The sequence below is a fragment of the Echeneis naucrates genome, chromosome 16 (genome assembly GCF_900963305.1).
Source record: "Echeneis naucrates chromosome 16, fEcheNa1.1, whole genome shotgun sequence".
NCBI lineage: Eukaryota > Metazoa > Chordata > Actinopteri > Carangiformes > Echeneidae > Echeneis > Echeneis naucrates.
The window spans coordinates 8,125,230-8,151,619 of NC_042526.1; the positions used below are offsets into that span (position 1 = coordinate 8,125,230).

The 26,390-nt window shown below is 43.5% G+C and overlaps 1 protein-coding gene across 2 annotated transcripts; it reads left to right on the forward strand.

The window, feature by feature from the left end:
• The first annotated feature begins 320 nt into the window (after window positions 1-320).
• bicd1a (bicaudal D homolog 1a) lies at window positions 321-26,209 on the forward strand. 2 transcript variants are annotated; one of them, XM_029522934.1, is made up of 10 exons: window positions 321-536; window positions 13,925-14,137; window positions 16,289-16,441; window positions 17,309-17,806; window positions 18,878-19,270; window positions 19,393-20,151; window positions 20,224-20,375; window positions 20,521-20,731; window positions 22,558-22,643; window positions 24,047-26,209. In XM_029522934.1, the coding sequence occupies exons 1-10, from the start codon at window positions 321-323 to the stop codon at window positions 24,165-24,167; spliced, it is 2,802 nt and encodes a 933-aa protein (XP_029378794.1). In that variant the 3' UTR covers window positions 24,168-26,209. The 2 variants fall into 2 exon arrangements, with proteins under 2 accessions (XP_029378794.1, XP_029378793.1); XM_029522933.1 differs by lacking the exons at window positions 22,558-22,643; window positions 24,047-26,209 and having other exon boundaries at window positions 20,521-21,115.
• The last annotated feature ends 181 nt before the right edge of the window (window positions 26,210-26,390 follow it).

Below are 26,390 nucleotides of genomic sequence, written 5' to 3' on the forward strand. Positions count from 1 at the left end.
GGAAAGGTGTCCGGATGCTGGGTTTGGATTTTGCAGCGTGCCGTCCGAACAGCTTTGACCTGATTCTGAGGTGTGACCGTCCTTATGGCTCTGTAACAGTGCACATCTGTCCAGATGCGGCTGTGAGGAGCGTCTAAACCGGCTTTTATTTCGGCTGTCGGGAGAGAGGGGCGGATATTCAGCGTCTCAGCCTCCGCCCGCCTCTGTGGCTCAGTCCAAAGACGGTGGCTGGTGGTGGTGGTGGTGGTGGTGGTGCTGGGGGGAGGTGGGGGGGGGACTGCAGACCGACCGGTGGACACACAGAGGCTCAGAGAGGGGCGATGGCCGCCGGTGTAGGATGCGCGGAGTCGGTGGATCAGTACCGGGCCGAGGTGGAGCGGCTCACCCAGGAGCTGGCCGAGGCCAACCGGGAGAAGATCCGGGCTGCGGAGTGCGGGCTGGTGGTGCTGGAGGAGAACCAGGCGCTGAAGCAGAAGTATGTGGAGCTGGAGACCGAGCAGGAGACTCTCAGGAAGGAGTTGGAGCAGTTACAGGAGGTAGGCGAGCCGGAGGAAAGGGGGTGGGGGGGCTGTTTCACCGAGGCAGAGGCACTGCAGTCAGGTGTGCAGGATCAGCTGCAGCTGGGGGGTCCATCAGGGCCAGAGCATGGTTTGTCTGATTCAGTTGTAAATCCTTCAGGTATTGGTTGCATAAGGTTTATTCTTATCACGATGCAGGTTTCATATATAAATAAGTTGTGATTATTGTCAAACAAAAACAAAAAACCTGAATAATTCAAGCTGTGTCTGTGCAGTGAGGCCAGTGAGAGTGTTCAGACAGCAGCTCTGTATTGCAAGCTCAGGATTCTGTAAGCAGACAGTAACACCCTCCTCCACCTCCCACACCAGTCTGTTTTATCGTTTCAAGGCTCCTTCTGTCTGTGGCGCCCGCCGTTAACTTTCAGGTTACTCTGCTGGGACTGAGCTGAGCTTTCTGCGGTTTAGCCAACACAGTTTTTTGTTTTTTTTTTTTCCTCCCTTCAAGAACTTCACAGTAATTAGATCTTCAGAGTTGTTCACAGGTTGTCCCATTGATCCAAATGTCAACACAAGGATTTCTATTAAAGATGTGAAAGAGCATCAGGTCTTAAGGTAATAGCAATTTATCCATAATCTAAAACAGTGGAATACAATAATTGGTGACTGTAAAGAGTCCACACTCAGTCAAGATAAGAGCTGCAGATCTGAAATTCAAAGTGAGTGTTTATAGATTCATTCATTCATTATTGCACACATGCACAGGAAGGCAAAAGGTGAATGCTGACAAGGCTTCACAGCTCCAGGATGCCCATAGAGATGTCCCACCTGAAGGGCAAAAAGAAGTAAGAGCTGAAGGCAGTGTTTTTATTATTTTTAGGCTGTGTGTGTGTGTGTGTGTGTGTGTGTAAGAAAGAGATGTTTGCCCTGGGCTGCCTCCTCAAAAAGCCGTGTCATCTCAGATGGTACAGACAGCACTCACATTGGCCTTTAAAGTTACCAGAGCCAGTTACCATTTAAACATTAGAGCAGCAGCAATAAAATGATTAGCTGATCAAAATCCCAAATGTTTGTTGACTTCCAGTTGCTGGATATTTGACAAATTTGATGTGTTCTGAATGACTTCATTGACAAAAAAGACGTGATAAAGTTGTTTTACACTAAAGGATATTGTACTGGACATTGTTCACTATAGTCTAACATTAAATGGACCAAATGATCAGTTAATCGACCAAGAAGGCCTCAAAAATGTTTGAAATCCAGTTTATGGAATTCAAATGACAAACTGAACTACCTCAGTCCCCCATCCTACCTCACCTGAGCTCCATTTCTCCCCATACTGTATACTGAAAATGACATTACATCTGCATCTGGAGAACAACTCATTTGTCTGTCTTACCCTTTATCACTGATCTTACAGACTCCAAAAATGGTACAATAATGTCATCCCCAAAAAAACAAGAAAACATTATAAAGACATGACTGAGATGGACTCCATCAGTGAGCTTTTCTTGCTCATCTGGCTGAGCAAATTTAAAGCCAAATGTAAAAATAAAAAAAGAATTAATTAATAATGGCATCACATGCTCAAGCTTCTGTATATGGCTGCCACTTCGCATGTTACATTATGCATGTGTGGCTGTATATTTACATCTCCCACTCCTCGTCTCCTGAGTCATATTCAATATTTGATCAGTCCAAGATTGAGAGAGTAAAAGGGATCTCTATAGAGTTTTCAGCAGCAACTTAATACACTGTCCTGCTGATGTGGCACACATGGATTATTAGTTGATGAATGATGTGGCGGGGGGTGGGGGGTGGGGGTGAGACAGGAAAGAAAATTATATAGAAATATAGAGATGCTTGATGAGGAATAGGATGGTCGATTTTTTTTTATTTTTTATGCAGAATCAAACTTAGATTTCCGTCGCTGATATATAAGATCAGCTATAAGTCGTACAAAAGTGCAGCTGCACTGCTCTTTGTATTGACCTAACGCCTCATACAGTATGCTCCTTGCTTCCCCACCTGTCTGTCTGTCTGTTTGCCTGTCTGTCTCCATCTTTGCACTCATCTGACGACAGGAACATTTTCCAGCGGTGATATTACTTCCACAGGAAAGCACCTCCTGGACCCGCTCTGTCTGTCTGCCTGTCACACAATTCCATGAATATGAGTCCGTGTTGCAGCGCGAACCTGCCACAACAATAACATCATGTGTGCTTTCTCCCTGTCCTCAGGAGAGGTGTGTTATCAAAGGGCAAACAGAAAATGGAAATTGGGATTGCTTCTGGGACCGAGTGGTCTATCTCATGAATATTGGTGATTTGTATGAAAAACCATAAATTCATTACACAGTCCAGTCACACCCTTGTATTTATGAATAAATTGTATTCTACGTTTCATCCAGCCTCTATCAAAACCTCCAAAAAACTTTGAAAGACTACATGTCACAAGCTACCGTGGTGTACCGGCAAAACCTGAAGCTTGTACTTGTTTTTGGCTTCTTTTATCACACGGAACAGAGTCTATTGTCTGGGCAGGTGTGCATGTGCAAGCTGGCCAGATTGACTTGTGTGTTCCTACTATGTTGTGTAGTTACACATACAGCATGTCTTCCATGCTCGGGGCCGCTGCCTTCAGTCCAGGTCCCAGCTGGTGGAGAACAGCTCGCTGCAGCGCTGCTTGTACTACGCTGACATCGACACACACATTCACCCCTCACAGGCTGGACACCCTCATGCCTCAGCTTAGGGAACCTGGTTTGGGAAAAATTGCCGTTGGTGTGTCTGTATCTGGGTGTTATTTGTATCTGGCTATATTTAATATTAGAAAATAAAAACAGAACAATCATCAAGATTTAGGCAAACTCTAGCTATATTTACTATCACTTAATTCAGTTGAGGCCTCAGGACAGAAATAGGATGCTGAGAGTGCGTTTTGGCAGCTGACAACAGAAAAGTCATTTCTTGTTTTGTAGTGTCCACTCCCCTCCTGCCCATTTTTCCTTCACCCAGCTCTTTCACTCCTCCTCAGTTTTTCTCTCCGCCTCCCGGCCCGATCACTCTCTCATTTTTCACATCACCACCCTGTGTGTGTGTGTGTGTGTGTACCGTAAGTCTCTGGGTAGCTGCCTAAGCAGTGATGGAGACACCCTTTCCCCCTGGTTCTGTCTTGTTAGTGCTGTCTCCGGGCAGATCAACCTCAGATAGGACACAGTAAGAGGCCCGGAGGAGGGAGATGCCATCACTGCAGAGTAGGAAGGGCAGTGTAGTCATACAGTTTAAGTGTTTTCAGCACACTGTTTAAAGTTAAAGTTGCCTGTAGATTGAGCACAACTTGCTTTCATAAAAATTCAGATTGGACTGTTTCTCTACTTTGACTTTTGCTCTAAAAGTGGCCCTGCACTCGCTAATTGGTTATTTCAATCTTCCAGATTTTATCTGTGCTAAATACAAGCCCGAAGAGGAAATCTGACTTAGCCATTTCCGAAGCTGTCAGAACATATCTGTTCAGATCCATTTATTTATTTTTGACAAGCTCTTTTTGAATTAAAAGTCTACGGCGGAATTGACATTTGTGATATGCTGAGAACTGGCATTTTGCAGGTCAGTTCTGTTCTCCGGGCTTTAGGACAAGGAAAATGCCAAATGAGGTCTGCATCAAATTGTTCACAGCGTAACTTCAAATATATAAAGAGGATGATTCAGTCAGGATTCATCAGCTCAATGTGATCACAACACCGTGTTCCTTTAATTTGGATAATTGTTATGTAAAAAATAAAAATAAAACACACACATCTGAATGCTAAATGAAGCTAGAGCCAGGAGGTGGTCAGGGAGGTGTTGACAATATTTCCCTGTTAACTGGTAAAAATGTAGCAGACAGTGTGGTAAAGTTAGGTATTTAAACCTGCTCTCCACAGTGAATCAGTGTCCTCGTGTGCTTGACCAGCCTCCGTTTCTGGGACGAGAGCAGCTGCGGTTGTAAATCTATCTTCCCTGACTGGGGCAGAAAGGATGCATTACAAGTTCCTGTCCCCTCACCTCCTCCACCTCCTCCACCTCCTCCTCCCTGCTCCTCTTTTACATTAGCAAGGCTCCATAGGCAGTAAACATGGATGGAGGGGATGAATCAATACCTCGTGTTCCCCTCTTTGACTTTTTCTCAGCACCATCCCCTTCATCATTTCCCATGGCTCTCCTCCTCTCCATATCGCTCCACACCCCCCACTTCCCCACCCCCTCTAGTGAAGTAGGAATTATGCATCGATTTCTTCTCTGTGTGGTGAAAATATCATGTCTGAGCTAAACTGTTCTCTATTGTGTGTAGTGTATGATGCATTCTGGAAATTCTGGGTGACAGTGAAGCACTTGACAGGTTTCTTGTGATTCGCATGATCATAGTACAGAGAACAGCTATTGAATCTGACACTTGGAAAGCTTTTACGACAAAGGAGTATTGTTTTGGCTCTTTGTGGCATCTCCTGGACACCAGTCACCCAGCCAGCCAGCTTCAACACTTAATAAATGTATAGCTCACTCAAGGATGTTGTCTTTCACAGCAAAAGCTCTCATCAGAATGAGACCACATACACGTTCTAATAAAATAAATAAAAGAGTTTCAGTGGCATGGATATTTTCAGGGAGGAAGGTCTGCTTAGTCATGAATGCTCCAGGTTAGCTGGCATTGACCTGTGACCCCAGCAACAAGCTCAGCGATGCAGTTGAGCATAGAGATAAGCACCATTGGTGTGTGTGTGTGTGTGTGTGTGTGTGTGTGTGTGTGTGTGTTCTGTCAGGGCCTGATGGGAAGGTCATTTGTCTTTGTAGTTGAGTCGCACATTAGAGCCACATTCATGCTTGTGAGTATTGCTTTCCTTTGTGTATTTTTTCCCCTCTCCTCTGCCTGGGTGTGTAGAGGTGGGGGCTCTGGGTGCGGATGTTGTGATTGAGACCAGAGAGGGTGGGGCGGCAGGATAGAGTAGTCATTGTGGTGTGTGGCTGCGATCAGTTGGTCCCTGTGTTGTTGTTTCAGCATTTAATGGTAGTGTTGGCTTAAGGCAGAGAGTGGGGAGTGGTCGCTGTGCTCAGAGTGATTTAGAATCTACCAACGAAACTCTAAAACATTCCTCCATAATTTCTGCATCGCCCCTTAGTCTTTTATGTCCCTGTGTTTGAAATCCCATGATCCTCACATGCCAGGGGAAATTATTTAATGAAGTCCCCCCCTCTGCAGATACCCTTCAGGCCTGCCCAGACTATGTTTTTCAGAAAGCTCCTTTTTGCTGCAGTGAAATACAGTAGAGGGGCAGAAGGAAGAGGGAACAGGACTCCCCTGCCTGCAGGCTGCTGTATTGATTAGTCGTCTACTTTAGCTGTGTGTGCTGCAAACTCTGAAAGCGTAGCAAAAGCAGCCTGCCCTCTCACAAGGAAAACTTTTGTATTTGCAACCCAAAGGCCCACGTTTGTTGCTACAATTCACATGAATCAAATCACTTTTTTTCCCGTATGTTGTAAAGCACAGCTGACTTCTGGTTTGATTGTGTGTAGACAATCGAATGAAGTCTCAGCTTCCTTCCTGATAATTGTGTCTGCGTGCAGGGAAAAGAGAAGCTTCCTTTCTAGATGACGAGAGGTCATGTCCAGCAGCAATGTAGAGCAAGGACATCACAATTACAGAGCGCATATAGACTGGCATGCATGAGCGTGTGCACACCCAAACGTGCACTCATAATGGCTGTGTGACACAGAATGAGGTTCCAAAGATCTGTCTTTGTCACATTTACCCTGTCAGGGGATGTATATGCTTAGACAGGCATTAAATCATCTCCTAGTTAAGCCATTTAATTGACCCTATCCTCCATCACTGGAGAAATGGTGTCATGTTAAGCAAAGGGGAAGGACTTTTATTGTTCACATGCTTTTTTGGGGGCGGGGGGTTAAATAGACCAAGTTTTATTGGAGGCATGTATCTCAAAGAAACATCTCACCCTCGTGGAGCTGCCAGTATGTTTACAGGCTGTAAACGGTCAGCTATCAGGCAGAAGTTTTAAGGTGCTACAGCAAAATGGTGTTTTGGGGGGGAAAAAAAAAAAAAAAAAGGTTTGGACCTCTAGATGGAAACAGGACTAAAACGTTGCATGTCCCTAATGAAGTGCCACTGCTACCATCGACTTTCCGCAGGCTTGGCATGGCCGCTCTCCTTGAGCCGCACAAAAGCCCTGAGTCACCCAGAGGACCCGTGTGTGGTTCAGGATGTAGCCGGTGCTCGTCTGGCTTGGGTGAGTCCTCTTTATCAGGATAGGCCCGCTGTAGAAAGAGGAGACAATCTTATCTGTCTCCTATCACTCTGCCCCCCCCCCCCCCCTCGGCGTCTACTGGCACCAACACATGCTGCCAGTCAGACCGCAGGCTTTCAAACACCTTTGTCTTTTTATTTCTCAAAGCCATCTTCATTACTCATATTTCCACCACCTAGTCACAGAAAGGGATAAAGGACTAGAAGGAGTGTGTATGAAAGAGGAGACAGAGTAGATCAATCTCCACTCTCCCCCTCCCTCTGCCTGCATTAGTGCTCTAATTTTTCTTTACCTGAGGCAAGTTCCTGAAAAAGTCTTATGACCGAGGAGACCCTGCACTTAGCTACAGATCAGATTTAAAATGTTCTGTTGTCATTCAGGAGGATTATGATTGAGGAAGAAACCACTTTAAGGCTTCTGGATAATGGATAAAGTGTTCGAAACAACTTCTCCTTGGAGGATTAGGGGCAGGAAAGGATTCAACATGGGAGGAATTCGGTAAAAAAAAAAAAAATAGAGGATGTGCGTTATTCTGTTTCAAAAAGATCTTTTTAGCCTTGTTTAACCTGTAACTTCAGTTTTCAAGTCCATCCGAGCCTCCCTTGAGCTTTAAGGCTGCTCCCTGAGGACAAGGATTTTTTCTTTCTGGGACACTCGCATTCACACACTCATATAGTTACACACACAAATACTTGCACTTTCAGACGCACAAAGCTGCATTGTCTCTTTTTAGAATTGAATTTGGCTGCAGTGCACATGAGTTGGCTAGAAAGGGACAGCAAATGTTGGATGTCTGTATAGACAGAAAAACACTGAAAAGTGAAGCCAGTTCAAAATTATTTTGTGACCATCAGGGTCCGGCTTCACTGGTTGAGAGAAGTCTGTGAGAAAGTTTGTCTACTTCTACGGTCTCAGTCAGTAGCTTCACATCTTCTTCCATATCACGTAATGTTTATTGTCCAATGCAGAGGACAATAGAGCACAAGCATCCAGTATGAATGAGGGTGTGGCTACCATACAGCTGACAGACTGTACCACACACAACCGCCCTGACACTCAGGAAGCAGAGTACAGAGCAGGTCAGATCCATCCCTGACTCATCCTCTGCTACGCCCCAACATCTAAATATGGTTTCCTCTTGTTTCAAAAAAGCAAGATGGTGACTAACAGTCACAGAGCAAACTCGGGGCTGGAGTACACACACCAGCGGGCGACATCACGGCGGGTTGACACACGTATTCCTCGGCAGGCTTGTTGAATTTTGGGTGCTTGTTCTTCTTGTGTGTTTCAACAAAGGACATGTTTAAATCCGAACATCGCTCTTGCGTTTGTTGGACATCTTAAAGAAAAAAACAATACAGCAGTTATGTAATCAACCACTCAAAATGTTTCAGTAATGAAATTAATAGTTTATTCTACAGTAAAGATGCATCTCTTCCTTCTGGGTTGAAGCATCTCTGGACTAAAGTGTCATTCAGAGCCTTTTTTTTTTTTTTTTTTTTGCATGCCGTGGATGATGAACGGCAGGAGTCAGGGATGAATAACAGTGATGTGCTTATTCCATCGTGCCTGCAGCCATGTGTATTTTTCAATTTGCACAAATTTGCATTTGTGTGTTGAAACGGCCTGAAGGTTGGCCCATTTGCTTTATTGTCAGCTTGTTCATGGTTTTCTTGAGGCTACATTACCAAGCAGAGAGAAAGCTACACATGACCAGCTGGTACAGTTTTTGCAGTTTTGTTGGTGCTCTAATGGGTTTTTCTCCTTTCTGCTCACTTTTATCTGCGCTTGGTATTTTAATGGAAAAAGCATAAAATTGTGTTCTCCTTACGTTGGTAGATGGCAAACCAATGAAAAATTTTAAGGAAAGACGAGTACAAGGAGGAATTTGAATAGGAAATAACGAGTCATTCGGGATTCGGTAAACAAATCTTACTGCCTCACTGTCTCCCAATTCAATGTCCATTCAGTCAGGCGTAGACTGAGCACACATTAGTGGTAGGCATTCTGGGAGAAAGTCCAACAGTCTTATCATGAGCAGACCTGAGCCAAATCAAATCATTTTAAAAGACATCATCTTTCCAACAAAACACAGTACATCCCCTGGCAGACCTTTCAGCAACACGTCCTGTGCACATTGTGTTTGGGAGAAAGCGACAGATGCGACACTATAGTGGATTTGTCGTATGAGCCATGGATTTTCACGACAAAGCTCATTCAGGCATTTTTCTGCGTTTATCCTGGGTTGTAGATTTATTTATTTATTTTTCCCCCTGGACGTCAGTATTAAAGCATATTATTATCAGAGGGATAATAGGCTTCAGTGCGCTCAATAGCATTTCTGTAAGGAGGGCAATTCACATTCACCCTCCTCCCACCCTACTATCTCTAAAACATTCATGTCATAGTGACTCCCTCTCTTTGTAGACAACAATTCATGAACAAAAGAGCTTTCTGACAGCGGAGGGAATTAAAGGAAAGGTATTACAGTATTACAACAATAACCTACCGATTCAATAGAGGATCTCTGTCGGTGTGTGAACACATACATTAGAAAAACATGCAAAGATTATATATGCATAGCTGAATGTATTTTTAATAATGTATTTGATCTTCTGTTTTATTTGGTAATTTTATCAGTGAGACTAACCTCCATTTTAGCTGGGCTGTGATTACCCAGCTTCCCCTTGCTAGTGGAAATGTGATTGTGTGTTTTTATAGATGACAGATCTCTTGACTTGGCACTTTTCCCTGCAGCGGCGAAGTACGTGAGGACATTTTTATGCCCTTGCTAGAGGGCACAGTATGCCAGAACAATGTCTCCCACGAACATACTTTTAACGGCTCATCATGGTGCAGCTTTTAAGTACATCGGCATTAAAATTTTAAAGTTCTATCAAACCTGTCATTTGTGGCTCTGGAGGAAGCTTTTTAAAGTCTGGAGGAAAAAACTCAACTTGGTCTCAGGATTGTAGTAATATTTAAGGTTACTAGCAAGCATGAACTTGAAAATGAAAATGTAAGGGTCTGTCAAAATTCTAAAACTTTATTCACTAACCAAAATAGGGAAACTGCATCATCTGTTTTCTTTGAAATTTAGCATGACACATCAAAGAGAGTTTGCAAAAAACAATTCAGAAATTCAACTTTTCCTTTCATCCTGCCACAGTGTGTTAACCACCCCTGACTGCAGTCATACAGTGCACTTGTCAAAACAGTGAGCGAGCCAGGAACAAATCTGTGTGAGTGTTTTACTCCGTCACTGCTGGCTGATGGGTGCTCGTGTGTGCTTTACTTGTTGTGGCTGGAGGTTGAGGCCTCTCACGCGACCCTCTGACTTATGCCTCCAATGTCTACTTTTACACTTGAAGCTGGTTTCCCGCTGATGATTTGTTTATTTATTTATTTTTTGCGAATGGATTAACTTGCTTTGCCTCAAACTGTCAGGGCAGTGCTGTGTACATGCCTTACAACAGATCATCGAAAAAAAACGAATAACAGAGGTACTGCGCACACACACAGCTCCCTCCGAGACGCTGACAGATGTGTGGCCTCACTGCAGCAGCAGTCCTGCATGTCTCTCTCCATGGTACTGAAATCCCTGACATGGTTGGCTGTGTCTGCCATCTGGACAGGACTCAACTGTGTGTGTGTGTGTGTGTGTGTGTGTGTGTGTGTGTGTGTGTGTGTGTGTGTGTGTGTGTTTCAGCCATAAGAATCTTGCGTCTTATGAATTGACTAATACCAGAATTTCTGCCCCCCCCCATACCTCATCCAAAGATGACCGTCACAGCAGAGATTTTGCCCGAGTAAGCTGTCTTTTGGATGATATTTAAATCAGTTGATGATTGAGATTCAGAGCTGTTTTCATATTTGAAACAAATGCAGTAAAGGCTTACCTCATACACTAATGAAATATAAATTGGCAAGACATAGGTATTAGAATTTATTCAAGCCACCTGGCACCATTAAAGACCTTGACCTTTAATTTTCTCACTGTCACAATATCCACCAATTCAGACTGCGCAGTGCTTCACAATTAATTAAGTGTATCCTGATTTTCAGTTTCGATATTAAAATATTACATCATCCCAAAAATCTATTTAAGATTTGCATTATTTTGAACTTGAACACAAAGGGACACAAATAAATCCTAAAAACTGAGCAATGGTAATTTTTTGTGCCTGTGTCCATGTTTCCGCAGCATTTCTTAACCTCCAGCCTCCAGTCTTTGCAATCTTGCAGAACAGGTTTTGCTCTCTAACCCTGCTGTTTTAATCAAGTCTGGACATTCAACAAGATTTTTTTTGCCTTCTATAAATACACAGCCTTTGCTGGTGAGTACACCTCGAATGTTATCCTAACAGTGAAAGTTTGGTGGAGATTAATTGCTGTTTCAGATATTATTCACTCATTTCTCCCTCCTGGGTACAAAAGTAGACTCTTGGTGTATATACACCCACTCCAATACAAGATCACGCACCCATGGGCCCTCCCCTGACTCCTCATTATGGACTATAACAGATATACATTTCACTTGTATACACACACACACACTGGTTGGTTTGTTCCTTCTGCCCGTTCCTCTTTCCATGGCCCCAGGGATGAATATCTATAGATGGGAACCTTATTGTCTGGACGTTATCCACTGAGGCACAGAAGGCTGAGGAGCCTCAAGGTTGAATGCATTAAACCCAAATAGGCTGCCAATCAGTGACTCCATATTAACATCGTCCTTAGGAAATAATATAAAATTTTAATCTTCCATGCTGTTCTTCATGTTATCAGGCTCCAACAACTCTATATTTAGCCGCTAAGACACATACAGGAACACTGCAGACACATCACTATAATGATGCTGCATGCAGTGAGTAATTAGCCTGAAAAATACAGAGCTGGCTCAGTGTTATTTTTAGCCCACCAGGAGCTATACAGTGCATGAGCAACAGGAGGGCCGGGGCCACTGTGTTCCTTTATGTGCAAACGTTGGAAGCTCAGCCATCAGTGTCACTCACTGTGATTTCCCTGAAGAGAAGCGGTAAGCAGATGGAGCAAGCAGACTTTGAGGAGTTTGGCTCAGCCCACAAAGTAGGTTTGTTACAAAAGCATCTGCCTCTCGTTACGCGTCCCAGACCCCCATGATTCTCCGTGGCTGAGTAGCTGCTGAATCACCAACTGCAACTGGGGCAACCTCTCTGTGCCTCTGTCCGTTACAGTGTAGTTCTACATTTGTTTCAGGTAATCTGACTCTCAAAGGGGCTGAGGTTCAAATATTCTTTTGAGTTTGCTCACAAACCAGAGTAATTGAAATGAATGAGTTTGAAATTTGGGATTCAGTGAAAATAACACTTTTGTTGATACACTTTGTTTTCCTGTGAGGACAGACTTTCAGTTTCCCTCCTGTGGGGCTCAGCTGTTGCCGGGGCGGGGATGGGGTTTGCCCCAGACTTTGACAATATCTACATTTGAAACGAGAACTGGAGCTCACTCAGTCACACTGTGCTAAGAATTAATCAGCTGTTTTGTTCCAGAAGCCAGCCCCCATTTAATCATTCGCCTCAGTCACACTGTGCCTCCCTCCAGAGAGTGAGAGAGTGGGTGTGAGGGAGTGAGAACAAGAGAGTGTGAAAGACAAGGAGTGATAAATGAGAAAATGAGAAAAAAAATTGAATACAGGATTTTTTTCCTGTCATTATGAAACAAGCCCCTGGGGACAGTTGTTTTGGCTGAATGGCTGAATGATTTGCTTATTTACAGGTGTTTTGCCTGTCAGAAGATTGCTAGCTCTTATTCATACACTCACTGTTACACTTTATATTCAAAGGGTAAACAAAAGAATCTGTTGCTTTCAAATAAATCAGCGCACTGGGAGAATCAGTGCCTTTGCAGGTAAATAGCATTTGATTTACCTGCTTTGTAACATGAAGACGAGTGCTGAGTTTATCTATTGACAAAATGGAAAAGTGTGATCAAGTGTTCAATACCTTTTGAGCTGCTGGCGATGGGTAAAGAAGCAGCACGTTTGATGTGACAGACAGAGATGGTCAATAAAGCTAATTAGGTGGCAATCAAATCCTCCTGCCAGGAAATCACCTCATCACATTCATTCAGACACAAAAAATTTATTTAGCATCTAACAGAGCGATGTGACCTCCTGACATAGATTCACTGTGGTTAAACAGCCAAAAAACAACACACTGCAATATACTTAAAAATCTGTACTGCAGTAGATTTCTGGCTGTGATAAATCACCCCAATGTAACAGCATGCTGCCTGCTTGAATCTGTTAGTCTCTGAATCAATAGTAAAAAATGAATAATGACTCAAGCAGTGAATTAAAAAAGCAAGCAGCACACAAGTAACAACTCCTTATAGGTTACAAATGATTTAGCCCAAACAGCGGAAGTGCTGTGACCAAGGCAAAGTGAGATTGGGGCGACTATGAGTGAATTATTAATACATTTAGTCCAAAACATGTAGGCCCCTTTTGATTTATGCTGCTTGGTCAAGTAATTCTGTCCAGGAAATAACGATACATACTGTACTGTTTACAGTTTCATCAAATATTTCTCAGACAAATCTCTCACTGAGGCTGTCTCAGGCAGCATGCTCATTTTTTCCTGCTGATCTGCCGAGAAAATGAAGAATTGTCGAGAGCATTTATTGAACTGCTAAGGCAGCAGTGCCATGGATGTCGCAGAGCAGTTCCGACTTGTGAATTTGTGTCTGTGTTCAGGACTTTGTTGTGCACTGTGGTACAGAGGCTCTGATAGTTGGCCTGTTTTGCTGTTGATGGCTGCTTTGATTTCCTCAATCAGGTGTCAGGTCCTTTATCATGACAAGTCAGCGCTCAGGGCTGCAAAAACCTGTGTCAGGAAAATGGGAACAGTGTTTTTATTGATCACAGTGAAACACAATCCCATACACACAAAACAGGTATCTTTGAGGGACGGCCTCAGAAAGCAACGCCGCGGGTGGTCAAAAGACCATCAGGAGAACACGCAGGGGTCAAGTCTGAAAGCCGGGATAGATACAAATTCCTCTCATGAAGATATATGTCTTCAGGTTTTGTTCATTTCTAACCCTTAATATGTTTTATCCTGCTCAGGCATTTGGCCTGGCCTACACCAACCAGCGTAAGGTGGCGGAGGACGGGGAGAGCAATGAGGAGACTCTGCTGCAGGAGTCAGCCTCTAAGGAGGCCTACTACACAGGCCGCCTAATGGAGCTGCAGACGGAGGTGACGCTGAGCCGCTCTGTGGCCTCCAATGCCCAGTCGGAAAACGAGAGGCTCAATGCACTCGTGCAGGAACTACAAGAGGTGAGCATCCTGAAACGGGACAGCTGGGCTTGATAGTATTTAATATTCATCTGTTTGTAGTTAAAAGATTTAAAAAATTCTTAGGATTCGGCAGCAAAATAAATAAATAAACAAAGCAAAAATTACAATTTTATCTTACTTCTAGTCCCATTAGCCCAAATGAGATCCAACTGTCTGTTAAAGGTCAAAGGTCAGAGTGACAGACAGAACAGGGTCCAACCTCATAGAGAAAACATTGGCCGTTTGTTTATGCAAGCATACACCACACGTCTGCACCGTATTGGGCAATGCAGTCAGAAGTTCGAGCCGGGGTCAGACGCCGCGGCCACGACCCCATTGTGGGGGGCAAATCCGGTGCTAAGCTGGGGAATAAGTGAAATGCCCTGAGCTCGGCACATGTGTAGGAACAGAGTGAGCCAGGCTGCTCTCATCACACAACAACCAACACCACGTCCACAGGACACACACTCCCCATTCACCAAATTCAGAGGTTTGACTGCTGCTCTCTGTATGTGTTATAGTTGGGCCCCCGCCCCATCAAGCAAAGTCAAAGTCAAAACTACTGGAAACTAATACCTCATACGCCTGGTCTAAATAGTCATGGTGCACCTCTCACCTGTTTGCGTCATGATCTTGGTTCTTTGATGATGTTCCACTAAATACTTTCTGCCCTCCTTAGAAATACACATGTGTGATGCCCTTAATGAAGAGGAGTCACCTCTTTCGTGAGGAGAAGCAGGTGTTTTAACCACACCGGGATCTCCATTTGTCACAAATCAAGTATAATCAAAAGATTTTTGCAAATTCCAAACAACCGTTCACAAACACTTCATCAAGGACGAGGAAAGAAAACATCTGGGTAAAGTAGCACAAAATTAGCTGCTGCTGGTTTCATGCAGAAGTTACAGTAAAGAATATACAGGGAACGTAGTTTTTATTACACATTTCCACAGGTAAGGTTTTGGTAATGATGAATAAATACAACATGGCTGGACTTCTGCTGCAGCAGTCAGTGCTACTGCATGAACTCCAGGTCAGGGGCCGCTCTGGCGGGCCAAGTGCCAATGGTGTGTGTTGGCACTGTCCCTGACCCCGGCCACTATAGCCCCTGATCCCTGTTTGGAGCCTGACTGATAATTGCCCCCAAATTTGTCCACTTTATACACAGCTCTCTGCTAATTCCACATATTGGTGTGAATATGCAATATCTATATCTGTGATATGTGTAACTCTACATTTTCTTTTCTTGAATCAGTATAGAAACATTTAGGCGTAGCCACAGAGCAGCCCTGCTGCCCTTCTGCGGACTTTGCAGTTTAAACTCCTTTCGCTCCATCAGTATGTGAGCTGCTGTCAGACGCTGTACAAATCAAAAAGTTCAGTGGATCATAATGGCCTTTAGTTTCAGTCCAGTAGCCACTTCCAAATTTGCCATCAACCCCAAAACTAATACAGAAGTCTAGAGATTGTTGAGGCGTCATGGGTGTGTGAGTGTAGCCATTTTGGCAGTGTGTCTGGGTCAGCACTTCTGCCATATGTACAGGAAGCAGTGAGCGAAATACCCCCGTGTACACAAAGCCTGTCATTATGAGCTATGCTATACTTCATACAAGCCATGCTGTGTGTTTATTTGTATTCTGTTTGTAATTTCTAACCTCTTTATACTTTTCCTATCAATAAGTAGATAAAAGTTGACATTCTGGGTCTAATAAGTTTACAGAGATCTTCATCCGTTTCGCCGTGCCTTCAGGTAACATAGCTAGTTATGTGAGCTCGAATGATTTTGCCTGGCTCATGAAATATTCTCAGTGCTGCCGCCTGCTGTTTGTAGATATATGACTGCATTTCTCCCACCGAAACTTTATCTGGTCCAGCATGTGCTTACGTTTCTGTGTCTACACAGTAGACGGCTTAAAAAAAAAAAAAAATCTCTCTGGGCCCATGAGAGTGCTGAGTCATTGCATTTAATTTTATGAAACTGTTTTATAAAGTTTCTCGTGTTACTAAGAAGAAGTGCAATTCAGGAAAAGAAGAAGCACTGAACTCTGGTCTTTGTCTCCATCTTTTCTCCCACTGCTTCCTCTTTTTTCCTTCCTGTATCCATCTTTCTCTCTTTGCTTTTCTCTTCTCACGCTCTTTTCTGGGCTGCAGAGCAATGAGATGCTGGAGCTACAGAGGAGCAGGATGAGGGAGGAGATCAAGGAGTACAAGTTCAGGGAGACCAGGCTCCTTCAGGATTACACAGAGCTGGAGGAGGAGAACATTACATTGCAGAAACTGGTCTCCACACTCAAGCAGAGCCAGGTCGGTATGAAGACACTCAACATTTTATTCACTGGTTTACTCATCCAAGTCAAAGCTCAGTACAATTTGTCGCCACTTTTAATGATGAGAAAGCAGCTGCGGTCTTATTCGGGATGACTGGCTCGCACTGTTTCCCAGGGTCACTTCCAAAACCACATGGTTCCCTTTATGTCTTGTAGTGAAGCCCTTCATCAAACTGTGCTCCTCACGCTTTTACTGGCCGAAGGGGTTACGTTATCCCCTATCCAATTACATACGGTCATGCTGTATCTGTACTGGATGTAGTCACAATCTCCAAGGTCCGCTTTGTGCTCCAGCAGATAATGGGCCAAAAATCATTACTGGTGATATAATTCTGCAGGTCTTACTGGAAGGCTTGAGTCACGGGAGGATACAGTGTTATGAACTGAATTGAAAAAGAATGCCTTGATCTACTTTCTGACCAAATCACAACATCATTGAGCCCTATTTTGGAGTATAACAATATATTATATTTAGCAGCACTAGTCCATACAGCAGCGGGTTACTTCAAAATGTTAATATAACTTGTCCTTCCATTTGTCCCAGGTTTGTTATTTTTACTATTTATTTATTAGACCAACAACTCACCAGTACTGAAAAAAATATTCCACTCTAAGGCAGGCAAAACTCAAATCAATTAAAATGGAAATTACATTTTCTATTTAACCATGAAAATAAAAGCAGCATTTGAAATGTTGCTGTCATAGATTCTACCTGCTGTACAGAGAACAACTTTTAGCCCCAGTCAGTGGCATAGCACCCCCAATGTATAATGTCATCTCATGTTAAGTCTGTATACCCATATGTCATTTACAAACACACTTTTCTTTCCTATCCCGTCTGTAGGTGGAATATGAGGGACTAAAACATGAAATCAAGGTTCAGGAGGAGGAGGCTGTTCTCCTCAACAGCCAGCTTGAAGACGCCTTACGTCTAAAGGAAATCTCTGAAGGTCAGTTAGAAGAAGCTCTGGATGCCCTGAAGAGTGAGCGGGAGCAGAAGAACAACCTAAGAAAGGAGCTGGCCCACCACATCAGCCTGAGCGACAGCGTCTATGGAGCAGGGGCCCATCTGGCCCTCACTGTCACTGGCGTTGAGGGCCTCAAGTTCCCAGAGGAGACGAACGGAACCAACGGCACCAATTGCCCCTCCATCCCTGCTGCTAATGGCAACAATGAGGACAGCAACCGGCGCAATGGTCACCTCCATACAGGCACAGGGCTGGCTAAGATGAACGGAGAATACCGCCCAGGCCGTAAAGGAGAAGCCCTGCACCCTGTGCCAGACCTATTCAGTGAGCTCAACCTCTCAGAGATACAGAAGCTCAAGCAACAGCTGCTACAGGTGGGTCATCGGATCGAAGACTGTGAATTCAACTTCCCATAAAAGTTCACAGTTTTATTCTCACACATTCTTTATTTCTAACTTTTTTCATTTCAAGGACAGCCGGGCCGCCACTTAAACGTCATTTTGGCAAAGATAGGCGTGCTGAGTACTAACGTATATAGCCACTGAACATATATACACTCAACACTCAACAACCAGTTGAGTCACTGTGTGTACGTGTGCCTGTGCCATAGAAAGCCCTGTCAGGGTGATTAGCGTCCACTAAGCAGCAGGAGAAGATCCAGCTGTAAGATGGAACCAGAAACTGACTACTTCTGCCTTCAGACCAGAACAGGGAGGGGGAACAGAAGTGTTTAGCCAACTATATTACATTTAAATATTATTTCAAAACTTGCACTGTGATGAGGTACAGCCACAAAAACAAAGACTTTCTCTTACTCTCATTAAACTTTGAATAACGGGCAGGACAAGAGAGATACACATGGAATCTGAAGTAATATTCGGAGGTAAATCAGATTAGATGCTAAAATCTAATGATGTTTTTACTCTTTAATCTTTTTTCCTTAGCTGAACTCCATTGGGAAATAGAAAATTAGATTAGCGGCTGTGATATTAGCAGTGTGCCTTTCTCCAATAACACAATTACACTCTCATCAATTTCCACGTTTCTAGTTGATTGTTCTGTGAAGGATGTAACCACCAGCAGTATCGGGCATCTAATTGCTAGTTGAATGTTGCAAAATCACCCTTGTGTTTTTCCTCCATGGCCACTGTTCAGGGATGTTGGTTTTGTAAAGTATCACCCTTTTAAAGCTGGGGAAGCAGCCAGTGCACAGCTTTGTACAAAAATCAGCTGTCCACGGTTCACTTGTGTTTGTTCATTCGCTTGCATAATAATATATTTCGCAAGTAAGACGTTATTGTTGTTATTTTTATAGTTATATAGACTTATTTTGATCCTCTTTTTATTAATAAGAAATATAAATAGGTTGTTATATTGACTACAATAATGTAGTAAGGTTTTTCGACCCATACTTTCAAGTTGGTGTGTATCCTCCCGCCCTGCAGGTGGAGTGTGAGAAAGCAGCGCTGCTCATGAACCTGCAGGAGTCTCAGATCCAGCTGCAGCACACGCAGGGCGCACTGACCGAGCAGAACGAGCGGGTCCATCGCCTCACGGAGCGCGTCAATGTCATGAAGCGTCTCATTGGAGAGAAAGAGCTTGATGATCCACAAGAGAGTGAAAAGCCTGATGGTGGGTCTGTATCACCGCCAGCCAATGGTCACCATGATCCCGACATCCACGGCTTTGAGATCCTGGAATGTAAGTACAAGGTGGCAGTGACAGAGGTGATCGACCTGAAAGCAGAACTCAAGGCCCTGAAGGAGAAGTATAATCAGGCTGTGGAGGGACAGGGAGACAGCCACAGTGACGACAGAGTCCAGGCACTGAATGAACAGGTTTGTTGTTTCATGTGTAGATTTCTATATTTATTGTAACATTTCTCTTTACTGAATTTTTTTTTTTTTTTTTACTTGCATCGTGTGACATCCTGAATGTCCAACTAAATTCTTCCGAACAGGTGACCCACTTGGAGCGTAGCTGTCGTGAGGGCAGAGAGAAGGTGGTAAGCCTGGAGGCAGAGCTTCGAGTGGCCTCAAGCACAGCCACAGAGAGCCAGGGCATGCTGAACACTGCACAGGATGAGCTGGTAACCTTCAGCGAAGAGCTGGCCCAACTCTATCACCATGTCTGTCTCTGCAATAACGAGACACCCAACCGCGTCATGCTGGATTACTACCGCCAGAGCCGCGTCACACGCAGCGGCAGCCTGAAAGGCTCAGATGATCCTCGGGCTTTACTCTCACCTCGCTTGGCAAGACGCCTTGCTGCAGCATCTGCAGCTTGCTCCTCCGAGTCCCCACGCAGTCCCATGGACTCCCCATCCAAAGACGCCCATCACAACGAGACAACAACCAACGCAGCGGAGTCTTCATCCTGTCATAGCAGCCCCACCCGCAACTCCAATGGCTCCCCAGTCATTAGCATATCTCCTTGTCCCTCACCAATTCCTTCGGAGGCAGGTGGGGACCTTCGGAAGGAGCCCATGAATATCTACAACTTGAACGCCATCATCAGAGACCAGATCAAGCACCTCCAGAGGGCTGTCGACCGCTCACTGCAGCTGTCCAGGCAGCGGGCTGCAGCCAGGGAGCTGGCCCCTATGCTCGACAAGGACAAGGAGTCATGTATGGAAGAGCTACTGAAGCTGAAGTCCCTGCTCAGTACCAAGAGAGAGCAGATAGCCACGCTCAGGCTGGTGCTCAAGGCCAATAAACAGGTAAAAGATTTTTCTTTGCTCAGAGTACATCATGAAAAAGTCCTAAAATGATTCGATCCACATGTCTTGCAGACAGCAGAGGGCGCGCTGGCTAATTTGAAGAGCAAGTATGAGAATGAAAAGGCGATGGTGACAGAGACCATGATGAAGCTGAGGAACGAACTTAAAGCTCTGAAAGAAGACGCTGCCACTTTCTCGTCTCTGAGGGCCATGTTTGCCACAAGGTAAGAGAGATTCTGCAAAAATGAAGCTCCCAAGATGAGGAAATAAAATTGGAATATTTTTAGTCTGTAAATGTGCAGGAGGTGTTAATATGAATAATACAATGTGTCCTAACTGGTATCTCTCCTTCTACCTTTCTTTTTATAGATGTGATGAGTATGTTACCCAGCTGGATGAGATGCAGAGGCAGCTGGCAGCAGCAGAAGATGAGAAAAAGACATTGAACTCCCTTCTGCGTATGGCCATCCAGCAGAAACTGGCTTTGACCCAACGCCTGGAGGATCTGGAGTTTGACCATGAGCAGACCCATCGTGGCCGTGGCGCTAAGGTGCCCAAGATAAAAAGCAGCCCTCCCAAAGTAAGTCACAGAGGTGCCTTCACAGCTCCACCCAGCCCAAATAGGCTCCACAGCTACTCCATCATCAGCACCCCCATCCTGAGCTCCTCCCTGACCCTCAATTGTCCTCCCTCTGTAGAGATAACCACCTGTCCGTCCATGTCTGCGTGGATTTCAGACACACTTTGTGAAACAATCCAGACCCCAGCTGCAACCATGACTGACCTCAGTCACTCCAGTTTGTCGCTGGACAGCCAGCCCACCATGGTGGAGCCTGAGTGGCTGACGTTAGAGTTCAAACGACTCATTTATTCAAGACAAGACGTAGGTCGACTGTCCCCATCACACAAGGCCAGCACTGATAGGCCTGCCTCAGTATGTCCTCACCCTCGTCCAAGGCGATAATTGGCATCATCCATACAGTGTCCACAGCGTGCGCAGTTCTCAGAAAGCTTGGATAATGGAGGTGGGATACAGAGAGGAGGAAACTGGTTTCACATATTCACTGTTTGAACATTCAGCAGAACTTAGGAAGAAGGAGCCCACGTTCATCCTCAACATTTGTAAAGGTTGACTGAAAGCTGGACAGCATAAAATGTAATAAGGCATTTTACCATAACATATTAGAAGTAATTCCTGTATCGTCTACATCAAATAACCAAAGGAGAAATGGGTGCAGCATCTGTCATCATTCTGTGACTTACAGCACCTCCCTGTGGCAGATTTAAACAGCAAAAAAATTATATATGTTCAAATTAGTTGTTTTATTAAAACATTTAGCGACATACTTTATTTAGCTTTTAATAATTTTTTCTCAGTTACTGTAACCTGTAAAATTATAATTCTCCCTGTTCATCTGTGCATGCCTTAATTTGTCACGTATATATAATTCTATAATTCAAAGATGCATTTGACAGGTTTAGAGCTTGTAACATGGTTGATGGGTTCTAGAGAGTAGTATAAAAAACCAGTCAGACCTCCTCCCTGTGCCTCAACCTCCTCTTTTATTGTTCATCTGTACACTGCTCATGCATGACAAATAGCATGAACGTAAATTGGGAGCCGTAAGAAATGGCTCCATGCTATGACTGATGGCCATTTCGCTGACAAACTGCTCTGACATTGTTGCGGATTCTTAGCACCAGATGGCAGTATATGAACATGTTTCCATTCTCTTTCCTGTCAAATGCTGTCACTCTCCCACCCTCATTCCACCTTGGATAATCACATCATCAGAAAAGCTCCTTTTACAGACCAAGGCATCTTACCTGTTTACTCTATCAACAGCTTTTACAAAGAACTGAGAAGCTTGACTTGTGTGACATTTAAAAATATAATGGCCATGAGAAGAAAGTGTTGAAGAGCAGGACTGGATTGTTCATCATTCATCCCAAGTGTTTGTCCTCATTTTTCGCTGGACAAAACAATACGATATTGCTGTTTGCTGTGTTTCTGTGTAAATGTTTTTGAGTCTTTGGATGCTTCGGTGTTGTCTGTGATAGTTCCTGTCCGTGTGGTCAGATCAGACTGCTTTATTTTCTTACTACATTATCAGTTAGATTCACCTAAGTAAGATTACATGGAAGCAGTCAGCTTATACCCAACGTAGTTTCAAGTATTTTCATCTGTCTTCTTCCCATCTCGCTCTTCTTTCATTTGGCTTGACAATACAATGTGAAGCACTGATTTCATTTCTTGTTCACCCTCAACCACTGTTGCCACATTATCAGCGACCAGTCAGTGTGTTTGTCCCCGACAAGGCCCTCCCCCTGTCTTGTCCTCCCTCTTTTCTCTCCTCTATTGTCTAACCCTGAGTGTCATCAGTCTGTATATGTCTAATTTATCAGTTTCTTGTAGATTGTCAGCAGCCTGCTGCCTCAGTACCGTCACTCTCCCCACAACTAAGGCGAGGGAGAGCCTCCCTAGCCCGCAGGTAACAAGCTGTAGAACCTGCTAGTACTGGGATCACCAACGTCTTTCTATCTATCCATCTATCCTTTACATGCCACAAAATTATATCACTCTAGAGTCCATATAGATTTTTTCACATATTTTTGTAGTTGCACATCTGCATCCAAACAAAGTAAATTGCGGGCTGGTTATGGCTGAAACCCTTTTTATGGCATAAATAATGCAACACTTCTTTCTAGACGAAGGATTGATAGAACATTTCCTAACTTTGCATGTACAGTTTTGCATGGCGGTTTTTTTTTTTTTTAACGGGTTCATATCCATGCTATTACTCATGCTCATAATGGCACTATCAAGTCGACATCATTGTATTAAATAATTATATGTGGTATTAGATAATAACATATTAGATCATCAAGATGCTGAGTATTTAAAGATATTACAAATCATCCATTAAACTGACATACACATTAGTTCACCCATAATTAATCTTATTCTGAGTGCAGCAAGGAATACTTTTAGGAATTCTATATTTTGATGCAAATACTGATGTATTCATACTGAAATAGTGGAGTAGGTTCACACTTTGCCATTGCTGTTACACAATTAAAGTATTTGAGTACATCAATGATAAACTGACATTAATTTGATCATTAATATCAGTATCAATGGAAGTGTCAAAAACATTTAGCCAGTAGCTTTAATTAGTTACACTTACGTATTACAGGCTGTCCTCTGTAAATTGGCTTAATGAGTCTTGCTAATTCAGCATTTAGCAACAAGCTGGAAAAGAAATTGTCCATCTTTATTTTTATCATAGGTTAGAAGGGTTTAATGAAGCTAACTGAGAAGCTGCTGACAGGTGGGAGGCTGTTTGGTCGGTTCTGTGATGGTTGGCCTTCCTCTCTAACCCTGTTTTGTTCTGTTGTTGTACTCACCAAACTACTTTGTCCCAAAGTATGAGCAGCACTTCCCTTATTTGTGAGGTGGTTTTAAAGGTAAACTTTGACTTTTTGGGAGAGAAAATTCTCTTTTTTACAAGTAACGTCTCCTTTGTTTAATCTGTAGAAAAAAACAAAGGTTAAAACTTTTGGGGCAGCTGTTTTTCCCTGTTATGGGTCTTTTTGCTATACTGAGGTTCATATTCTGAGGCGGTTAATATACAGACATGACTGATATTAATCCTCTCATCTAAATCTTACTATGAAAGCAAAAGGTTTTCTCTCAAAATGTATAACTTTACCTGTAACCAAACCACACCAGTCCCTTGGCCTTTACTATATGTTGCTTTTGTGTTTATTTGGTATAACCTTGTCCTCCCACCACTGTTTCCCTTCTTCTACAGCACTTATTTAAAAAAAAAAAAAAAACATATTTCTCACAGAGTGATAAATTCTTTTCTCTTGTGTCTCTGCATTCTTACAGTCCTAAATTTGTGGCAAACCTCCAGGATCACCATGTAGTCCTTTCCCGCAGAAGCAGCCTTCTCTCCCCCTGTGACCCTCGTAACTGTCTGGTTCAACAACGTCAACCCCCCGGCACCTAACGTCCCTGCTCCGCTCCAGACTCCAGCCTGTGTCTGGTAGGGGTCATTCAGAGACAGAGACACTCTGGAACGGACTTCCTGCAAACGTACAGTCCAACCTGGTGCTTTGTGGACTCTTGACCCCCTCCCCCCCTCCAAACTGTAAACACTACATGGCCCGGCCCCCCGGCAGGCCCCTTGGTTACCTTGGTCGCAGAAGAAGAGCAGCACGCTCTCATTGTCTCTGGAAGTGATATCCTGTCCTGGGAAAGACGGCTGAGGCGCTCAAGCCAAAGTGACAAATCAGGGGGATCGCTTCCCTTATTCCCACTCGTATTTATTTATAATTTATTGATTATTTATTTACACATTGATTTGTGACAAGTTTCTGAAATATTTATTACTGGAATGTGTTATTTCTGTATTTGTTGGTCATGTTTCAGAAAGGAAATCAAGACGTTTTACTGTGTGGTGAGGACTTTTTAGTGATCACAGCAACCAAAAACTGAATTTCCTTATAGCAAATGTTCTTACTGGTCTAACGAGCAGGTTTAAAACTTGGCTAACCTTACTATATGGCATTTAAAAGGTTGGATCTTCTTGGTATAATCATTTAAAAATACACAGTGTATGCCATTTTTACATACTGTAGGGGTGTGACAGCACATTGGGTTTGACATTGCAAACAGACTAATGAAGTTAAGCATTTTATTACAAGAAAATCTTTTCTTGGGGGTGGTGATGAGTGGATTTCACTACCTTTCTAATGCCACTAGTCTTTGTTGGAATGCCTGTGTTTTTTATACAACTTTTGTTTTGCAAATCATGTGCATAAAGACTGTTTTATACCTTCTATTATTTTTATTTACTTTTACAGCAGACTCTGGTGACTTGGCTCAGTCTGTTGCATAGCTCAGGTCTCTTTAGAGACTGAGATGGTTGAGAGGAAGTTTGAGAACAGGACTAGAGCTGATGGTCTGGGTTTTTGCCTTTTTTGAATTGCACGGGTGTAGGTGACCATGGAGTGATCTGACATCTTTCTTTTTAACATTAGCTAGGAACTGAGGATTCCCCCCAAGGTGTGCCTCTTGTTGAGTTAACTTCATCACTATATACTATTCTCTGTGCGATTTTTTTTCTCTGTAGTGTCACCCAAACCCAGAAAACTGTTCTCATTAACATTAGTTTCCCATACCATGACAATGACAGTGTCAGTCTATTGACACTCTCAGAACTCCAAGCCATCTTCGTCTGTAATTGTACTCTCTAAATGCTTTGTCCAAACAGTATGCAGTACTGTCCAAGCACAATTATGCAGTATGCATTATTGCAATACATCAGCACCAGTCATAGACAGATCTGGGGGAAGATTTATATTATCTTTCAGCCACTTCAGTCACAATGAAAATAACCAGCAGGATCACAGGAAGAATGAGACAGCCAGAGTGTCCCCAGATTTCCTAAAATAATGGGGATACAGTTACAACAGTACTGTCAGTTCCCTTTGACAGAACTGAGATGTTTCTTTTTGAAACGCTGTTTTGATCACCGAGGTGTTAGGCTACGTCTGACTGTGATGGATGTATTTTGTTACATTTGTTGCATAATGGAAGTCCCCTCTTTCTATCATCATGCCGTCATAATCTCTTTAATGTTGATGTTGTCCTCATTGCACTGAACACATAATTCTTCCACGTAGATATATGCTACTAGACTGATAAATACATACCCTGTATCATGTTGCAATGACAGACATTTCCTCTTACAGCTGCACAGAATGACTGGATTCTTTCTGTTCTCTGCGTGTGTGTACATTTGTTGGATTTGTCTTTGTTCGTGTACCTTTTGCAACTACAGAGTGATGAAAATATTTGTGGTCCAAAAGTAGCTTGTGAACCCATTCAGGCTCATTGGTGAGCTAACGCTCTTGGTTTGTTTGCACAATATAGCAGTGGATGTGGAGAGACTAATCCAGTGAGAGAAAAAAATAAAACTGGGGTTTCAAAAGACTGCTAGCTGTTTGCTGTACTACAGTGAGGATTACAGGTTCTTCTCTATTTAAAACTGTGTTTAATTGGTTTCAAAAGTAAATTAAAAATCTGTCCTTGGATTTGTATGTGACTTTGTGTGTGTGTGCGTGTGTGTGTCTGATTCTCTTTTCTGCATAAATGATGTGTTTCCATGCAGGCAGCGCTGCGAGCACTGCCCAGCCGTTACTACCAACAAGTCAGAGCCGCAGCTCAA